General features: G+C 37.1%; 1 protein-coding gene across 12 annotated transcripts in view; it reads right to left on the bottom strand.

Annotated features, from left to right (window-relative positions):
- The window catches only part of LOC124645783 (tensin-2), a 91,926-nt gene that overhangs the window by 52,631 nt on the left and 17,639 nt on the right, over window positions 1-21,656 (bottom strand). For 8 of the 12 annotated variants that reach the window (XM_047185669.1, XM_047185668.1, XM_047185667.1 and 5 more), the window contains exon 3: window positions 21,227-21,264. In XM_047185669.1, the coding sequence (XP_047041625.1) occupies window positions 21,227-21,264 (38 nt within the window). Of the gene's footprint in view, window positions 1-9,458; window positions 9,809-10,534; window positions 10,555-10,584; window positions 10,852-21,226; window positions 21,265-21,656 lie in introns of those variants that run through there. The other 4 variants (XM_047185674.1, XM_047185676.1, XM_047185677.1 and 1 more) reach the window with 4 other exon arrangements.

Here is a 21,656-nt window from a genome sequence, read left to right as displayed (position 1 = left end):
ATTGGTATTGAAGTTTTAACTTACGCAGTTTGTGACCTTGAGATACTTATAAAGGCTTTTAATAATTAGCGGGAATTAGCAGTATAAAAGCAGGAAGTTTCGAAGTGAAGACTGTTTTTTTTTGTATTTCTACTTCATATATAGTCTGCTGAGCCATTTATGTCGCCTTTCTTCATTTTTTCGGAAGCTATAACAATAGTACAACAGTTTTAAAATCCATCACCCATATTTCCACTCATTACAGGAATTCATGGGCACCCTAGTTGTTTCGTTTACGAAAATGTTATTATTAGCTAACCTGTGGAACTATATATTGCAACCACCATAGGATTCACTTTTACAAGTATAAACGCAACACTTTTTCACCATTTAAATAGTTTAAATTGATTTAATACAAAAAATATAAACAAAATTTTAAATGCTGATTACGCGCCGAGAATGTTCAGGGTTACCGCTAGGAAAAAAAAAACAAAATAAAAATTTATGTTGTTTATGTTTTAAGAATAATAATTTATATAAATAATTTATTCGTTTAATAAATTAATGCGATTTTTATTAATTTGTTGACTTACAATTGTTAAAATAAGATAAAAATATATGTGATTCAATTGTTTTTTTGGGAAGACAAAACTGTTGATCACAACATTTTTTTATGCTGGCAAGGTGTTAGAAAGAGACAAACGGCCTCCGTTCTAACTATCCCTCTCGGCTCGGATTTGCCTCTGTGTATTATGCAATACATTTAGTATCTTATTGCGTTGGAATAGAGTTCATTTTCGTAAATAAATATTTCGAGCGTGCGCAATCTTGTTTATTATATTACATCTATGGTTACTACACATAGGTGGGTATGTCCTTACTTATGTAGAAACTAACTCTGGGTGGATGTAGGAAATGTAGTAAAACTACTTAAAAGTTGTATGTTTATACAACTCCGAAGTAGTTTTTCTTTGGTACTTAAGCAAAAAAGCGGTAACTGATCATAGGTCTGCGATAACTCGCAGTTTATTACATTTTCATAGGAGTCACGATAACGACACATTTATCGTTTCTCAGAACTCACAGTTACTTTAAATGCTTATCACTATTGCATAAGTATTTAGTTTGATATTTTAATGTACCATCATGAACAAAACACTGTCCAAACAAATAAAGACGATTTCAATCTCTGCACTTAGTTACTAGTTACTCGACAGAAAGCTTCCGAACTTTAAAATGGCGTTTGACCCTTTCTCTGCCTACGATAAGGTTAATTTCCTGTACCTGGTGGCGAGTCCATCGCCATTACTTTCCATTAGCTTAGGAAATTCATCACATACGCGGTAAGTAACGACGAAGGAGGACACCAAGACCGCGTAACTTATAACCAGCAATCGGTCACCTTCCTCGAACATTTTTTACTAAGACAACTAATGAGTTACAGCGGACGTGTTCGTTACGTGGCATTGTTCTTTATCACGTGTGAAATTAACAAAACCTTCTTGAACCGTAACATAATTAAGTACAACTACTGAAGAAAGGGCTCCTTTAAAATAATGGATGCAAAATCAATGTTACGTGAAACCAGCTGCCTCGTATCGCTAATTTAAGTATGTTTATACTGAAGCTTAATAAACGCGAAACATCATATCGACGATCATATTTGTTCTGACAGTAAACATGTAAGCAGCCAGTAACGTGTAAGATACAGTCCTCCGGTGTACCACTCCACATGCCGCATTGCTGTAAAAATAAACCTGAGCAGCACTCTCGTCCCGAAGGAGAAGTTCGACCCGGTACGTTGCTTGATCGACTCCAGAACCTCACTTACCTATGTTTATTAGGTCGACCAGGAAATGGCGAAGCTATAATACAGTTTATTTTCATTTGATGCTCTCAGATGTTCTGCGGTTACGCGTCATCAAAATTAGATCCCAATCGACGAATGATGAATCAAAGACTAACCATCAATAAAACTGAGGTTTTGTAAAGGGAGAGGCCAGAGTTACCTTTGATGTGACTTTATGTAACATCAATACTTTACATTTCGACGGTTAACCACCAAGAACTCCTAACTCAATATGTCAAAACTTTTCAGTAGAGGCACAAAAAAGCCACCAAAGTCCGCGCTCGTAAAGTTAGTAGATGTCCATGATTGTAAAAATACCCGAAATATTAAAATTATAAATAGAAGATTTTTCTATTAGATAAGATACAATATTTTTGAATAGAATCCGCGAAAAAACCAATTGGTCAAAATATGTCAGTTAGGAGGTCTTGGTAGTTAACCGCCGATTTATCGTGTTTTTGCCAGATAAGTTTTCAATGCACAAAAAATCCGAGATGAGGAATTTTTCGGCTCAAAACAAAGTTAAAGATTATTTAAAAACGCAGTGCCCAAAACAAAATAACATCAGTCACGCAATCGCTATGGCAGGCTATAATTTGGAATGTTCAGTGGTGGGCAACGTGCAAAGGTGTCCTATTACCGGCTTGTGTCAGTAAAGCCGCAATTTGTAAGCATGCTGTTATTAATTACGAAGCTCGGTGGTCTCGTCTCAGGGGTATGAGCCGTACGGCCGGGCGGCCGACCGCTCGCGCGATCTTCTGACAAACTAATTTCGAAACATGTTTATGGCCCCTTGTGAATTAAGCTGAAATATTGTTTTTGTACTTAAAATGAGAAACATATATCAACAGGTTTGATGACAAGAAAAAAGTACTTACTTGTTTTTTAAACAGCTCTGCTGAAATATTAAAAACATTCACAACTACATTTTATGAGTGGACTTACAGTCTTCTATATGGATATTGTAGCTGAAATAGCAGTAAAAGTCGACCTCACGTTATCAGCATAAAACGTGTACCCTGTCTTGTAATAGCAGTTTACATAATTTTTCATATTTATGAAACGTTTTCAATTGGTTCGCGTTTCTGTTGCGACACTTCAAATTACGTTGAAGCCCGCCTTATAAGGCTATCCGTGACGTTAAGTATAATTTAAGGCACAATTTAAAGGGAAATGTTCGAGATTAAATAAGTGTTTAAGTTGTTTGCGTGCAGTGACCGACGTGGACGTCTCAATTCGCCGAGATGACATCGGCCGTCTCCACAAATTAAGGTGTAAGCCGTAACGGAATACAGACGCAGCCCAACTTTCATACGTTCACTTGATACGAGGCGATAAATTGTGAAGGGATCGACCAAAATATTTGGGTGAAAATAAAATACCGAATAACTCGATCTGTATGCAACTTTTGTCATTCGATATCAAGACAATAAATAAAGAATATCAGTCATAAAAATATGTATCTATGTGTTTGTGTTGTGCTGATCATTTTCTTCGGGTCATTACGCCCACCGTCTGTGCAACTTACTACGAAAGCCGTAAACTTTAGCCATGGGAATCGTAAATGTACGTAATTCCATTGTCGTTTACGTTGTTACTACATTTACCCGAATTTGTGCCGGTCGGGTGCACCGCCTAATGTTTCATGAACCTCATCATTCATCAAGCTGGCCACCTACATGTGTAGATTACATGTAATAATCTACATAGTCCAGTTCCCCATCTTTGAATGATTACATAACTGTGATGAAATTATTTTCGCATTAGTAGGATCCCATATTAAGTTACATTACATATCATATTTTTTATACTGGTATTTCTACTTGAATTACTTCAAATAAAATGTAGGTACTTTCCCGATTTAAATAAAATCATTTGAAAACCAACCTAACCAAGTCAATTTCTGATAATGAGATTTAACAACACAAATCCTTAAACGATTTAATAAAATAAAATGATCCGAAAGACCATTGTGTAAGATGTGATCTTATAACGGCACTTAAACCGTCGGCGTCGTTAGAACAACTGCTAACAAGAAATCGATTATAATATTTTTTTACATTTTAGTCGAATCACGGTTTAAATGTAACAGCCAGCAAAAAAAGGTGCACGTCATAAGACGATTAGCAAACGGACACAACCCGCATGCGATGGTTAATTCAAACTATTCGAATTTCGAACGTATTGCTAAGTGACCAGTAACACTTGACACGCGGGGAAATAGGGAACTAATCTTTTAATACTGATTTTGACATTAGGTCTGTACAAATAGTGGCACAGCAAACGGTCAAGCTACACTGGTTATAAGTACATTTAGCATGGGTTTCTTTCGGAATTCATACGGCCAGTGTGATTGACTGGTAGTTCCGGGTCATGCGGAGTGCTCCATTGATGTTTTCGTACACTGTTACAATTACGATGTGAACTCTTCAAGGCAAGGGGCAGTGATAGTCAGGGGAGATAAAAGTGACAACTGATTAAATTTTTACTTTCTTGTTATCATATCTGACTAAATTGGATCGAGCTTTCAAAGGAAAGCTTTAAATATAAATAGAAAATCGATAATGAAATCCTACTAATGCACAATCGTACTCTTTCATTTATTTTCCTAACATAAAGCTTTTGTCTATATCTGTGGTTACGCATCATCTACCAGTGTTTGCCCATAAATCAAAGAACCCACAACGACTGTTTACAAGGTTAATGAGCTCGGAGAAAGCAATACTTTACTTAAGATTAAATTAATCCAATTAAATTGCCTGCTGGTATTACATGGTACAATTCGCAGTATACGCCCGGCTTTCTTATTAACTTTATGTATTCTAAAACGAACCTTAATTTCATTCCAACGAGGAAATTCGAGAAATAGGTAGACTTAAAAAACAGAAACAGGAAAATAGCATTAAAATAGAATGAATAGACAGTTCTAGTAGCCAAAAATAAGGTTCAATGACTGGAACACCGTTTAAGGAAATGCCAAATTAAATTCTTTCTCGATGTAACTATTAGATATTATTTTCAACCCAACCTTTATTGAGCTATTTTAATTTAATTTAGCCAAACCGTTACAATCGATAAATATGCTTTTCTTAACAGTCACGTTTATATCTCTTTAAGGAAAATAAAGCCTAGTGACCGAATTGTCAAAATTCAATACTTACAAAAACCTCTTTCAAATAAAACTCAAAATTATTATTAACTCTGGTCTAATCTGACTACCCCCGACATTATAAGAACTTCAATATTACTCAAGCTTTTGATCAAATTGCTGTCATCTGGCAGGATTCCCTTCATATTGGTATATTGATTTTCGGCCACATCTGATTGAAAGGCAGACCTTTCCTAGCTGTAGAAGTCATTTATTCAAACCGACGAACAACGATAACTATTTGAAGTATCTACAGATCTACGCTAGTAATTCCAAGAAGCGCATCTAAGCTATTCCAAGCATAGAGCATGTCTTCGCAAAGATTCCAATAATGTTGCCATTTAGTGTGGTTGGCCGTACATCTACATAAACACGGCACCACAATCATGCAAACAGACTAACACAATCAACGAATACCACAGACGGCCGTAAACTATAGCGGCAGATATAAATAAGGACGCCTGTCTCACCGATCTTACCAACTTATCTCGGAAATATGTCCCGTATCTCTTTCTCCAGACTTTCATCTTTGTTAAAGGAGCTTTTGACTCAAAAACATATCTTACAAGATTTTTTTTCATAGGCACACTCTATATTAAATTCTCATCTTACATCGCAAGAGCACGAGGCTCGCGAAATTCCACAAACAACCGAAACGACCTTGCATTGTTAGTGTTCCAGACTCTTTTGGCATGAATGATTACATGGACTCGATAAAACATTGTCCAAATATATTACACGAGTTGCCGGAGAGCGAGTTTCGAGCTGGAAGATGCGACCCGGGAACTATACGGAACCGTTTTTATGGTTGTTTGTTGCACTGCGGTTTAGTTAACGGAGCAAAGTAAAGTTGCTTTGCATATACAGAGCAAACAACGCAGATTAGTTTAAGAGCTCACACAGTTAGAGAGAACTTTCTACAGATTAATGTTAAATGGAAATGGACACTGTTACTCAGAAAATGCTCACATAAATATTGTACAGCATTCAATTTATTGAAACATAAGTCAACGGATTAATTCTGAGGACGTTATACAAGCTGTTGATTTGCATCCGTGCCATATTCAAGGAGGTAATTATGCTAATGATTCTCGACCCAAATCAATAAAAAAATTGGTACGTAATTTTTTTTCTTTAATTTTTTTTCGGAATTCTGTAAATGTCATCTAGCCTTATCTAAACTTAGCGCGTATGTTACTGGCGTTAAAACCGTGCTGCAACCTCACACAAACGCAAACACAAAGCATACGCAACTATCACTCATCAATTTCATTCATAAAATTGGATTACTTCGGAAATACCACGACATTACAATGACAAAAAAAGCAGTGCATATTAGTTATTTCCCATCTACTGTAATTCCAATCGATTATTTACGTATTGTATGTCCTCCTCCTGAAGTATGGCACAAATGCAAATCAACACCTTGTATTTTACTGTCTATATCTTTTACTGTTTCGTTGTAGAGCTTTATCAGTGGATGCCAAAAAACGCAACATTCCCACACTTTCTTCGCAATATTAACAGATATCAGTGTATCTAGTTGCAAGTTGCAAAACTGGAGCTAATAACATTAGCATTACTTCGTGTCGTTCAGACCGGTCCTCGTCGTATTTAATCTTCCCCGGGCAGGAGGCAATGTACCCGGAAACTGGGTGACATTTAAAATATCGACCGACCTAGCAGAAGAGGTATTAGATCTCACCACACCCCAATACAGCGGCGTGCCGAACTGCCGACGACCTAATAACTACGCCTTAAGTGATCTGACGAGATTCTCACCCGGATTTAAGGGTGATTTTGTCGCCAATTTCGCACAAAGAACTTAAAACAACCGTAACCTTAATTTTATGTTCTTGCAAAGAAAGTTAAGCAACCGATTTGAATTCTATTTTATTAAATTGTGAAAGTATTACAATTTTTAGATTTTAGAAATTCGGTGGTCTAGAATTCTAGATAACGTAACCATCACTTTTTAAGTATACCGTTTAAAAACAGGCTGACATGACCAGTACCGTTTTATATGCCAGAAAAATGAATCATAGCCATCCCTTACCCTTTAATAAATTCGATCTGAAAGTATATCCGATATTGGAAATCGGATTGTCTGAGCCGTTGTGATTATCGAGTGCCCCGAGCGGTCTCAGGGTCAGACTTGAAGCACCTATTGAACCTTTTGAAATTAACATACTTTACTGAGGTACTTTATTTTGTCAAGCATTTTCCTTTACGGAATAAAGAAAACTTGAAGAGGTTTTAACTTCAAGCGCGTAGGTACTACTTAAAGGCTTTAACTGTCAACTGAGCGGTGGTGAATTTAGATGGCAATATTACATTTTATTTATGACCAAATCCTGAGAAGCATACCTAATGATGTGACATTTCCATTAATTGGAATTCAGGATTATCTGAAGGACACTATTAAGAATTAGAAAACAATGTAAATTCATGTACTTCATCATTTAATGGGGCAGTTTCATTCATGTCTAGACATACCTATATATAGGCACCTAACCTTCAATTCAAGACGGAAATTATCATGACCTACTCAGATTACGAATTGCAGGGAGATTATACTACTAATGATCTGCCCACACTACATGGAGAGGAAGTTACTTCACTAGGATTTGATCAGTTTGCGTTCCCATTGTTAAATAGTCGCATAGCTGTAGATATACCTCATCCTTGTTCACAAAGTTATTGAATCATAATATATAGCTACGTGGGTATATCAACCTGAATAGGCACTGAGCTTAATAGGCCTCTCAATTGACAATAAACGGTCAATCGAAGGGATTGATGACCGCAATTTTATTATGATCGCACTAGGAAGATCGAATTGCTACTCTTGACTGACTGATGGAGATTACAGGCCAGACATGACTAGAAGCCACGTAGCTGAAAATGAATTTGAATTTCAAAAGTTAGTTCCTTTCCGAGTAACTCGTTCTATCTATTTCAAGTGTATTCAAGTCGAGTTGGAGAAAAGTCGTGGAAGATTCGAAACGTGCGCTGATTTTCCCGGGATCGATTACGTAAAACCGCCGTAACGACATTCCTGCGCGGTGTCAATCTACATTCTAGGCAAATAGGAAAAGGTGTTATATGAAACACTTACTACGCCTGGGCAAGTACTAATTGGTTGAACTTAACATGGCTACGGCACTTTCTCGCATAAAATTCAAATTGAATATACAATATATGTCACATACAATTGTGAATCTTAGTAAGACCTTGATCACTGCCAGATACCTCAACAATTTTAGAGGACAATCCCAAACGACATGAGCATTTTCCTCAAACTGGCCATCACGTCTAATAAACGGTAAAGAGGCAGAAGGAAGTAACAATTTAGTCAAAACAAGTCGATTACTTGCTAGTTGATGGGGCACCGATTTGGCAACCAAGAATTAATCGTTTAAAACATCCGCTGGGGTCGAGAGATTTATATTCGAGCCAAAATATATGTATTGAGTGGTCAAGTTATCCCAACACATTACAAACACCGGTTTCATAAATTCTAACGTTCCAAATTAGGAAATAACAACAAAATCTCATATGGTTATGGCAAATAGCTCGTTTAACGAACTCCGGGCCATAACGAGGCAGTTATTATTCAAACTTTACGGTAAGTAGAATCAAGTACAACTTTATCAACATGCTTGATCTTTTGAAAGCTATTAATTAATTATTTTGAAATTGTTAGTTGAGCCCTATTATTAGTGCAACGGTAAATAGAGATATAATGTGCGTTTAGCTGGTATTGCACCGTGGAGCCTGTGCGGCCGCCTCGGGGCGCACAGCACGGCTGCGCGAGCGCATTCCCGCTCTGTGCAATGTTTATCACAGTCATAATTTTCATTTTGTACATAATTATACCATTTAATACATAAGTAGCTGAGATTGAGGCACGTGGTACTCGACGGAATGGTACTCACACCAGGAAGGCTTAGATAAAACTTTCACGGAATTGAATAGGTAAAATTAAGTTCTTATGGAAATAATGGTTTGAAAGATCTTTGAATAGAACAAGTTGATATATAATTCTTGGAAATTCGCTACTAGTACTAGAATAACTGGGGCCTCGAAAGAAATATAAAGCCCTCAGCTGGACAAGACAAGTCATCCTGGCAATGGACCAAGATAACGATAGGATTAAAGAGCAAATACGAGGACGAACGTTACTATTGTTCGGTGAAAAGATCTTTTTAAATTGTATGTGGTACTTCCATATTGCACTTCAATAGCGGTTTGTGCATTGAGTTGAGGCCGTCTAGTTGCGCAGGCGGCGAGCGAGGCGGTAACGTACGGCCGCCAGTGCCCGGTGCCCGCGAACCTATCATTGTATGCAATCTTTGACCCGAAGACCGCGGTTACAACGCACAATCAATGTTGCATTTAACATACTTGAGAATCGTCATTCGTCAAGATGAATATGCCATACAAAACTGACAATTTACCATCAAGCTTTAGAAAACTTACCCTCAAATCAGAACTACCCGATGAGGTGCTGCTGCTGTCCAATCTCCCACTGTAGTACATTTTATATCCTCATAGAACTTCAACAAACTCACACTTATCAAGTCCGTTGCATTCACTGACTAAATCTTTGCACACACGATGTTTGAACACAGTTCAGTCCCGTTCCTAATTTTTATGGAGTTACCAATCTTCCGTTTACTACAGTTAGTTACAATTAACTAGTTGTGGTACACATTGTTCCAAGTGACCGATTAAATTGCCGTCTTCATCTTAATGAACACTTGACACCATTAAAACCGGCTCTCGCGACCAAGTAGAGCACTTCACGACTACTCCGTGTTCATACACTTCTGGGAAATTAGAATATAATATTGAATGAAGCGGATTATATAAGTTGTATTTACTAATAGTACGTTAATCAGTCGTCTAGCGTTACAGTCGCTTACAGCACCTGTGTATTGAGCAATGGCTACGTGACTCAAGGAGTTAGTTTATCGGTAAAACTGAAACACAACAGTGTTATCGCGTACGATCGTCATTCGCGGTAATATCTACAACTATTTTTAAGTGATAACCAAAAAAATCGCTTTCACCTTGAACGATTGGATTGAAAGATTGCATATTTTAACATTGATATGATGAGATTCAACGTTTTTATGTAGGTACAGTTTAGAAAAAATCTGTAAAAATCTTCAGACTTTTGATAGCGTTACCATTTGCATAGATAACGTGAAACGCTAGCCTTCGTGATTCTCGAAAGATTTTGTGAATTCAGGAGATAACATTATTTTCGTTGCTGCTCAAAAAGATAACATCAAGTACGACTTTTAGGTTGATATGCATAATTATTATCTACACAAGGACGTGTCAATTATAGGCAATTGTACAAGAGAAGCATTGTTTTAGAAAACCTATAAAGAAAGCTCTATAGTTATGTTTCTACACGCCTGTCCAATAAAAAGAAGAATTGAAAGGCTTTTAATGAAAAGTAATGTTGCAAGATTTATTATTATTATCTAAGTAAATGGCAACAATAATAATCATGTAACGTTTACTCTTTTCTTACGCACACTTACAAAGTATACTGTTAACAATACTGATTCAATATTTATGGAAATATAATCACCCAAGACGCACGCCTAGCGGTCAGCTCTCCTTATTCGGTTCAGAGTTGTTAAAATAGTCCAATATCTCAAGTTTATAACATAAGAACATATGCACAGATTTCGCGAACTCGCTAGAGCACATCGGCCCACCGGTTGGCGTTATTTATAGAGCGACCGAGCTTTGCGACTATAAAAGGATTTTGTTTGTAAATGGGAAGCTGTTTGCATTAGTGCGAATTTGTATCGCGAAACGCAGATTTGGCGTGCGCGTGGGCCAGTCAACGCGCGCGGTGGCACTGGTCGCGTCGGGCTGCGCGCGCGCCGCGTGCGTTGCACCTGACTCGGCCCGCGCCCGCGGCCGCCGCAGCCACCAGCTTCCACGCCACCACCACCTACCTATTACGGGAGATAATATCCTGAATGTCGCACCGACACGCTGTCATTCACATTGCTTTCTTTGCTATTAAATATCTTTTAAGTACGATCGTAACTAGGAAAAACATAGCCAATTCAATTACAATCAAAAGCTCGACATATTGGTGTTATTTTTAAGACTGCTTGGCTTGATTGCAAAAATGACAATTAAGGAACCCATAATATTATTGTCCTACGAATTACAGCTTTTTCAAAAATGAGCTTTTTCACGACACGTGGGAGTTTTCGTGGACTCTTCTAAATTCATACGTAATATCAAAATAGTTTGTGCCAGATCATAGACTACTTATATTTATAAGTTAACAAAGAAGTCGGTTACAAACAAACATACAAACATACAGGTGAAGCTAATAAAAAGCGTGTAAAAATAACCGAAACTTCAGACCTCTCGATTTCCTCGTAAGCGCTATGAGTAAGCATTAGGAACATTACTCATTCTTAAGTTGCGCCCGCGCACCCGCGCGTTTCACTCGCACCTCTCAACCTGTCGCAACGCAGAAGCTTTTGTCACACGTGCTCATAGGCTCATACTTTATTGTCTACATTTCACATATGTACTTAACATAAGTTTCACTTACCTAAATAAAATATTATAGTAGGTTGTTTAAAAGTAGGTACTCATGTCAAATCAAAAACGTGTTTATTACTGGAAGGACTCCATCAATCCGAACGACCATATCTTTCATCGAATGTCGTTCCACAAACTCAGTGGACTGTTGGTGATTGTGGAGCATGAAATATTAGCTATATGCCAAAACAAGTTTGTTTGTAGGAGTGTTTCAATGAGCGGTGACGTCACGTCACGCGTGCGCAGAACGTTGACACCGAGTTAACGGCACCGCACACAATGACACCCTTGTACTTGTACCCCAACGTCTTGCTGAAATATGAACACCTTGTTTGTGACATAAATTCCCGACGTATAATAAATGCTCATTCCGTTTATGAGAACTAGACGCTATAAACTATAATTTATCGATAAAATCTAAGAAGAATGTGAGATTTGAATTTATAAATAATTTTAACCAAAAAGTATGTCTCGTCTTCGTCTCAGCAAATAAAACTGAGTGTTAAAGAAAGGTGATGTTTATTTAGCGAACAGTTGCGAATGTTCTTTTATTGATCCAGAAGGTTTTACATTTAAATCTTTTATCTAAACCCCATTTATCAAAGCCGGATTCGCAGTAATTACAGCTACTTTACACCCAGCGGTGCTAAAAATACACTTAATTAACAAACGTAAAAAATACGTTCCTGCCGCTTCGTGATCGTACTGTAGTTTGATTATCTCGAAGAAAACCAAGCCAGCCCCACTTGTAATTAAAATGTTAAAATATTATGAACTAGCTTTCCGCCCGCGGCTTCGCCCGCGTGGAATTCGGTTATATTGCGGTATAAATCACAACTATAAGAAAACTTCTCATTCCCACGGAAAAATCTAAGAAGCGCGATGTAACGCTGGATACGATTAGTTGTTAAACCAAAACTGAATGGTACACTATATTATACGTTTTCCCTTGTGGAGCAAAAACATGCAGATTTTGGGCACTGGAAACCCAGGAACACGCTACATAGAGCTGACCATGCGAAAAACAATGTTTTTCTAAGTGTACTCCAGCAACCCTTAGAGTTTGGCCTTGTGCTTTATTAATGGTCATTGCAAATGAAACCCTTATAGGAAATTGTAGTCTTTTAAATTGAAATGGGAGGTCTGTTGGAATTGGGTTAGCAGCGGTGAGGGAGTGTCAGACTCTTACCGACTAAAATCGTAGTGTTCCGTTCTAGGCCTTTTATATACCAGGGCCGCAGTATCTCTTTCGAACAACCCGCAGCCCCGGCTGGCCCTGGCCCTACTGGGCCCCACTGATTTCAAAACACCTTAAGACTAATTCGCGGCGAACCTTAACACCGCGATACAGAAAAGCACAACGCCATCTATCGAGCTATCGGGAAGCTCGCGATTGAACAATGAGCTACAGGTTAAAGCGCGAGATATCATTGCACTTCTTACGTATTTTAAAAACACATCGTTACCACGTTTTAAAAACACCCAGCGCCATCTATCGCATACCTCAAGAACTAAATAACTTAACTAATACTTATACCAATTAGTAATTCGTTGAATTATAGTTATTTCAGGATAAGTAGATGTAAAAAGAACAGTTAAGACGATAAAACAAATTGTACGTCATCCCTCGGGAATTCCTCATTTTGGAGGATTCATTATCGTATCATTTAGCTTCTAAATTTATATGTTCATATTCGTTTGCAATATATAAGTAGATGTAAAAAAAAAACAGTTTAGACGATTAAACAAATTGTACATCATCCCTCGGGAATTCCTCATTTTCGGGGATTCATTATCGTATCATTTAGCTTCTAAAGGACAATGGGCAGATTGGTATACCCCACCAATAGCAATGTCATATATATCATTGGATAGGCCTTTTTATGTAGCATTTACTATGACAGCTTTGCTGAAATGTTTGTCCGTTCTGAGATATAGATCAAAAACTGTGCAAAAGTTAGAACTAAGTAATCTATTGATAACTCAAGTTTTTAAAGGAAAATCTAAGAACTACTAAGTGTAAGTCTTGTATGAAAGAAAATCAGATTACAGTATTGATTAGCATCAGTTTTAAGATTGTTTGTAATCTATATCTCAGAACGGACAAACAATAGAACAAAGCTGTCATAGTAAATGTTGTTCCAGTTAAAAAGACCTATCCAATGATATTTATGACTTTCCTATTGGTGCGGTTTCTCACTACGCCCAACATCCAGTTGGTACAATAAAAGGTTGAAATGCTACATAATAGTAACAATTATGGATCCTAACGGGCACAGTAGTACTTACAAGACTTAAAGTTATTAGTACTTAGATTTTCCTTTAAAAACTTGAGGTATCAATAGATTACTTAGTTCTAACTTTAGCACAGTTTTTGATCTATATCTCAGAACGGACAAACATTTCAGCAAAGCTGTTATAGTAAATCTTGTCCTACATAAAAAGGCCTATCCAATGATATATATGACATTCCTATTGGTGGGGTATACCAGGTCCCATATATTTGTGCCCATTGTCCTTTACATGTTTATATTCGTTTGCAATATATTACCTTGTTTTAAACGACACACAGCGCCATCTACAATCCATCCATCAAGCAAACAATATTTTTGTTTTCCCTCGGGAATATCTATTTTTTTCGGGATAAAAAGTACCCTATTATTTAATCCGGACTTCTAACTTTACGTCTGCAAAATTTCAAAGCAATCGGTTCAGTAGTTACGGCGTGAAAGCGGAACAAACAAACAAACAAACTCACTTTCCGATTTATAATATTAGTAAGGATTGTCGACGATATTCTTCATTATTTTTGTTATTTGATACTAAGGTGCCAGTTAGTTAAAAATTCAGGACCTCCATTCATTAAAATTATCTTGCCTTTTCAACTTAAGTAATCTGATATAGGCAACATCCTAATTCAGTATTAGCCTTAAAAAACTTAACTACTCAGAAGAAAGTCATAGGATACACTTTGCACCGTTTCATATTAGCATTTCCGAAGATTTCACTCTGATACGACGTTATTGAAGTTTTAGATGCACCAATTAATGATATTTCTGAAAACCTGGCCAAACTTACGAGTAAATGCCATTGTATTTTTACAACACAAGTTTCATGGCCATTAAAATGTATCTTACATGGAATCAATGTTCCCGTGAGTGCGGGACCCTCAAACAAGAGTCGACTCGAGTGTAAAACGAAACGGTTATTGCTGATCGTGCCTGATATCGACACTTCCAGCCGCACCGCATCCTACAATCGGCACTGTCTTTCTCACTTATTTCAGTTATTTCACAATCGAAATATTTCTCTTTATATCCTCAAAATACCAATACTTTTCTCCATAATTCGAAGAGTGTTTGTTTGTGACTGCTTAATGCTTGAACGGAAACTTTAAAGAATTTTGGCACAAGTTTTGAAACTGATAGTCTATTTGGCTTTTGAAGTGCCAAACTAATAAATAAATATTTTATGGGACATCTAAGTTACTGACAGGAAGATGTTCAAAGAAAAACTTAGGATTCATTTAACTCTCAGGGACTTTACTCTTTATTCTTCCTAAAGTCACACGCCGAAGCTAGTTTTACTACATTTTTATTTACCTCTAACAATAAGTAACATTAAATCTAAGTTTATGTGGTGCCTATTGTCACAATACAATTTACTCGGACGTATGTGGCTTCAAGAATTCGTTCGCGAGAAGACTCCTACGTTGTGCTGTAAAATTTACGAGCATTTTACGATTCAATTTACATTTAAAAAGCCCAAGTAACGGGTTTCCGAGTGATCTCTGTGTTTCGGTAATAGCAGTACAAAATATGCGACAATTTCTTTATGTATTAGTATTACTATCGGGTATAATGTGAGTACAGATTTTATTTCCAGTCAAATTTATTTTTATTTAGTCTTATCATTTCTTGGATAACTAGTGGGACATAAATAACTAATGGCGGGCTAGATGTTTTCTGGCTACCGATGACCTACATTTATTTAGGTTATGTTCTAAAAGAAAACATATTATTCATACATAAACAGAAAGACAAACCACCTAAAATTATCCGTAATACTGTTTGAACTATGTATATATATTGTGTTTTTTTAATTGTTTATCATTACTATTTATTTAATATTTATTTCCTCAATCTACAATCAACATTGAACTCAATATAAATCTCAAAGTCCTTCACCTTCAACTAACGACATCCTAGAAGGATCTACAAAACACGTTTTATAAAACCTTTAACTAAAAGGAAACTTCATTCAACTTCAAGGTTTAACTCAACATTGTGTCGGTAGAGTATAAATAACTATTGATACCGGTACACGGGCAAGATTCATTAGCATTGCAGATTTACGATACCGCGAGAAAAAGCCTGGCTTCACAAGCACTGAAAATGTTCGCATATCGCACTGTATTCACTACCATGGCAAATATTTTACTGAAATACTTAATTATTGTAGGAAAGCCACGGGCGTAAACAGTCACCAAGCAAGACATAGTAAGACACATATAAACCGCAAGTGGTCCGCCAAATTTAACGTTGCCTCGTGTTCAGAAAAATAATTTCACAAAGCTCTTATCCAATTCTCTTGTAAGAATTTTCCTGACATGAATGTGACGTGGACTCGGCACATTTGAGTAAAATGTTATATGTATGTAAAATAACATTTTTGCTGAAAGCTTCTGCCATATTATGTAGGTTTCCATAAAATATTACTATTTCTAGTTCAATTTATCTTTCACATCTTTTAAAAACTGATTTATATATACTATTTGGTTACTATATATGGTAATTGATTAATAGGTGCTACATAATGCAATAATATAAATCAATAGATTTATAATTATATTTTTGCATGCATATAGTTAATGTATTAACTATGCACTTTTTTACTATGTTTACTCCTTAAATCCTATTCTAGACAGCTTTCGCGAAGTTTAACAGGCGTCCTGAAGCAACTACTCTTGAAGCCTACATCAGTAACTTTATATTTGGGTGTGCGAAACAGTTTCCTTACCCGTAAAAAGCTAGTAGGTACCTACATACAGATACAAATTGCTAGTGAACTAAAAACTAAATATGTAGCACGTAAGTCGACTTTCCCCTTTGACGTTGCAGCCTGTCGTGGGAGATACAGTGAGGATATGATCACGAGTCTATTCACGTAAATTGGAAGCTGCAGGGCATAACCTAGTGTCGTGGCATACCTGCAGAGCTGCCATCGTTTTGCGACGCATTAGATATCATAGGTATTTTGTGTTTAGTTTGTTTCAGTTACACTAAAGCTGTTGAAGTATGGTTAATAAAGTGCACTTATAAGTAAAGCGTGCTTCATTTTTGTTTTTTGCTTTATTATAGTAGAATAAAATGTTTTCATAAGATGACGATTACATGAGACAGCTATACAAACACAGACACTCAAATATTTAAGATACCTTCTTTGTTTAATTTTCAGCGTAATAAAGCCCCACAGGCTGTACGAATTATCAACTGAAAACGTCTGTTAAGTGTTACTGTATTAAAGAAAGTAATAAATATGCACATTATACAGTAATTAATGTTTAATTTTAGCAGAGTCACAGCGAGGGGAGCTTGTAATTACAAGCTTCAGGCCCAAACGACGCTTCAGCAGAGCTACGAAGTCAGATTAAACGGAAAATTGTATCTTCACCTTTAAGTAACAACATAAAAATAAACAAGTAAATGCGTTGTTTTGCAAGGATGGATGCTGAGCGGTTGGTCAAGGATGCGCTAGACGTTGATTGGACACCATTAATGACTTCTGATGATGTAGATCATAAAATTTTGATTTTTAATAACATGGTGAACATATTATATGATCGCCATGCACCAGTTAAAAAAGTCAGAGTGAAACGGCCGCCAGCACCGTGGATGACTGAACTCATACGTATAGCAATGCGTAGGCGGGACCGTGCATTCCGTAAATTTAAAAAAGACCGTACTGATGAAAACTGGGCTCAGTTTAAAACTGCGAGGAATCGGTGTAATACGATGATACGTAATGCTAAACGCCGCCATATATTGAATAATATATCATCCTCGTCTTCTGCTGACATCTGGAAGTTTCTTGGAACTCTGGGTATTGACAAATCGCGACATTTGGACCTGCCTAACACAATTAGTTTTGATGCTTTAAATAGTCATTTCTGCACTTCTTCTTCCTCTCGTTTGGACTATTTAATGAAGCAAGATACTCTCAATTATATACATGGTCTAACGCGTCCCGATATCGAATCTTTTGGTTTTGAGCCAGTCGACGAGGAAGAGGTCAAAAAGATTATCCTGTCCATCAAATCTAAGGCGGTGGGGTGTGATAACATCAGCCGTCAGATGATTGTCCCTATCCTAGTCCCAATCCTTCCTGTTATCACTCATATCATAAACTTTTCTCTCTACTCTGGAGTTTTTCCCTCACTTTGGCGGAAAGCTTACGTGCGTCCTCTTCCTAAAATTTCCAGTCCCACCCTCCCCAGTCACTTTCGTCCAATTTCCATCCTACCTTTCTTATCCAAAGTGCTTGAGGCTTGTGCTCATAAGCAATTTGCTCGTTTCATCTACGGCAATAAGCTACTGAGCCCTTTCCAATCCGGATTTAGGCCGGGCCACAGCACTTCTTCTGCCCTTCTCAAAGTGACTGGCGATATTAGATTTGCTATGGAAGACGCTAATCTCACAGTGTTGGTACTCGTGGATTTTTCAAATGCGTTCAATACCGTCAGTCATGATATCCTTTTATCTATTCTATCCAATCTTATGGTCTCTTCTAAGGCGTTAGACTGGTTTTCTTCTTATCTTCATGATCGCCAGCAGTCGGTTCGGGTGGATGAGGATTCATCTACCTGGTGTACTTTGAATGCTGGCGTTCCTCAAGGCGGCATACTCTCACCTCTGTTATTCTCTATATTTATAAATTTCCTTACTCCTGAACTTCAGTGTTCGTATCATCTCTATGCCGATGACTTGCAGTTGTATCGTCACACAAAAGTGAATGAGTTGGCAGCTACGCTTGTTAAAATGAACAAGGACTTGGAGGTAGTCAAGAGTTGGTCTGACAGGTTCGGAGTGGCAGTTAATCCTGTCAAATGCCAAGCCATTATCATTGGTAGCTCAAGAGTTTTAGGAAAAGTAGACGCCCTTGGGTTGCCAACTTTGGTATTTGACGGGATAGCTATACCGTACAGCTGCTCTGTGAAGAATTTGGGCCTACAACTTGACTCCTCACTCAATTGGCAAGCACAAGTTGCAGCTGTCAGTCAGAAAATCACGAATACGCTGCGGTTTCTTTATCGCTTTAAAAACTTGCTACCTGTCCATGTAAAGGCAATGCTTATGCAAACCTTAATCTTTCCTATAATCGACTATGGTGATGTTTGCTACTATGACCTGAATGCAGATCTGCTCAATAAACTAGACCGGCTTCTCAATAATTGCATTCGATTCGTCTTTAATCTTCGCAAGTACGATCATGTGTCAGCGTATCGAGCGCAACTTAAATGGCTACCGATAAGACAACGACGTGTGATGAGGGCATTAACTACTCTTTTTTCTATACTATATACCCCGTCTTCACCTGCATACTTAACCTCTCACTTTCAGTATGTGTGTTCACAGCACAATAAAAATCTCCGCTCCTCTAATAATCGTCTTCTTCATTGCCCTGCTCACCGTTCAGATATTATTCACTCTTCCTTCTTTGTTAAATCTATCCTTCTCTGGAATGAGCTACCCTTGGAGGTCAGGATGGTAAATAGTCGACACACGTTTAAAATTAAACTGCGTAATCACATCCATGGCAAGTTGGCGGAATCATTACACTAGTTCATTTTCTTCACTTTCTTCTCTTGGATTCAGTAATATATATATATATATATTTTTATTATATTTATATATACATAAATATATTTATTTTTATTTTCTTGCACTTATGCTCAAAGTGTGTTGCACCTACCACTTCTGTTTCACCACCACCCTAAGGTAGACTGGCAGAGAACGCCTAAGGCGTTAAGTCCGCCGTTGTACAATGTGCATAAAGTATTTTAAATAAATAAATAAATAAATAAATTCGATGCGAAACAGCAAAAGTATCTGTTTGAAATTCTTTAAGCGTCCTATTGCAGTTTTGTTCAATGGCGTGCCAGTTTCCAACAAGAACAAACAACAAGTTTCAAAACAAAAACAAGCGAGTCTTTGCGTGTTTGTTTGCAGTAGACTACCGAAAGCAATTTGTGTTTGTGCTTGCACAAAATATAAAGTAGTCTACATTTAACATAAACTTGCACTATGAACTGTCTAGGCATCTTTAGCAGCCTTGTCGTGTGATTGAAAGTTTTACGTGTAGGGAGATTCTACGGTATAAAAAGGGTCGAAAACGTGATACCGGAAAAAGGACAAATAAGATAATTTTTTATCTTTATTCGTTAGGTTTTAGGTTTTCGGGTTTTCAAGAGAATATTGACAATTAATATGAGGATAAGTATTTTCAAAGTCCTAAATATCGCTATAACTGTTACAGTTATCAAACGTTAAAGGATGAGTCAAAAATCAAATTAGCCTTAGTAAACTGTAAACCTTAGTAAAATATTGACATTGCCAATTACCACAGGTCCCTCGGTACATATTGACAGTGTCCAACATCACGTTATTATAACGGTGTTGGTACATTGTTTGCTGAGCGGCCAATTTCGGTAAGACATTGAACAATGGAAGCGTGACCGCCGGCAACTAGCTGATTGCCATCAAATGCTCATTGCTCGCTAAACATGGACAGGCAGAGAAACAAACCGGACTATTATCTAGCATATGAATAAATTTTAGTAGGCAAGCTGGGATAAGCCCACGGTATGCTCAGCAACCGTCGTGGCGGGTCACGAACATCAATGATATCACCACGATAATAGTGCGCTTGCACATAGTAGCCATGAGAACTTTGGTAATAAGTCGTTTAATTGATCATTATCTTCAAAAACTTTTGTTAAATACCCTGATAGTTAGATTTTATCTATTGACAACATTTTATCATTAGGTACGAATGACATTGCCGAAAAAAGATTCTACAATAATACTGCTCAAAAATTCACGATACAAATTTTATAATTTACTATATTTTTCTATAACATACATACCTATGTAAGATAACTTATTTATTACAAATACATTAGAAGTACTCGGACGCCATCTTTCGGTAGCTTTATAAGATTACCACTTGGAATATTAACATTATCGCTCTGCGCGTGCGACTATGCTCACAGCTCATAATCATGAGTCATCCCAGTGTTACTAGAGGGCGACACCGTACATTTATGAAATTATTCCGAAAATGTTTGTGTCTGATTCGTGTCTTTCGTTTGATGCCAAATGTACTGAGAAACCTACGTATTGAAAATGGGGTTTTTGTAGAAATTCTGAAAACAATTTTCAGGCTGTGTTTGGATCTGATTATTATGCATAGGACATACTGTGTGTCTCCGGTTCTACATACATATGCGGATTATTATATTCTATGGAACCTTGGCACCGATCGCACTTATTCTAGACATAATTCTAATTGCATGCACGTTACGTCCACCGTTTTCAGCTAAGCCGGCGCGGGCGCAGGCGCGTGTCATGATAATGTGTCGCTAACTTTATGTTACGTACCTTGCTCTCGCACGTCGTGTGGCAGACATATTTGCACACTGAAACAAATACGAATTTATTAAAATATCTTAAAATATTTTTGTGGTACCTATGTACCTCTCATGTACCATGAAGGTTACTTAACTGTAAGACTGAAATATCGAAGTCTTTCAGCTTATTTTTTGAAGCAATAAAATATGCATATTTTTTCTCAATAGATCAAATGTGTTGTAGATAGAGAACATTACTTACGAAGAAATATTGCTAAGGTCGTGACATTCACAGAATCAAAATACCTGACAGTTCATTGAACATTTAGTTCAAACATCGACAAGCAAATTGATATTTAACGTGACATTTCACTAACAACAATCTTCTTGAAACACTGATTCTGTCGTTAACAGGTCTTCAATGATCTTTGAATGTCAAACCTCTCGATATATAGAATCGC

This window comes from Helicoverpa zea, chromosome 3 (assembly GCF_022581195.2).
Source record: "Helicoverpa zea isolate HzStark_Cry1AcR chromosome 3, ilHelZeax1.1, whole genome shotgun sequence".
NCBI lineage: Eukaryota > Metazoa > Arthropoda > Insecta > Lepidoptera > Noctuidae > Helicoverpa > Helicoverpa zea.
This window is presented reverse-complemented; position numbering and strand designations above follow the sequence as displayed.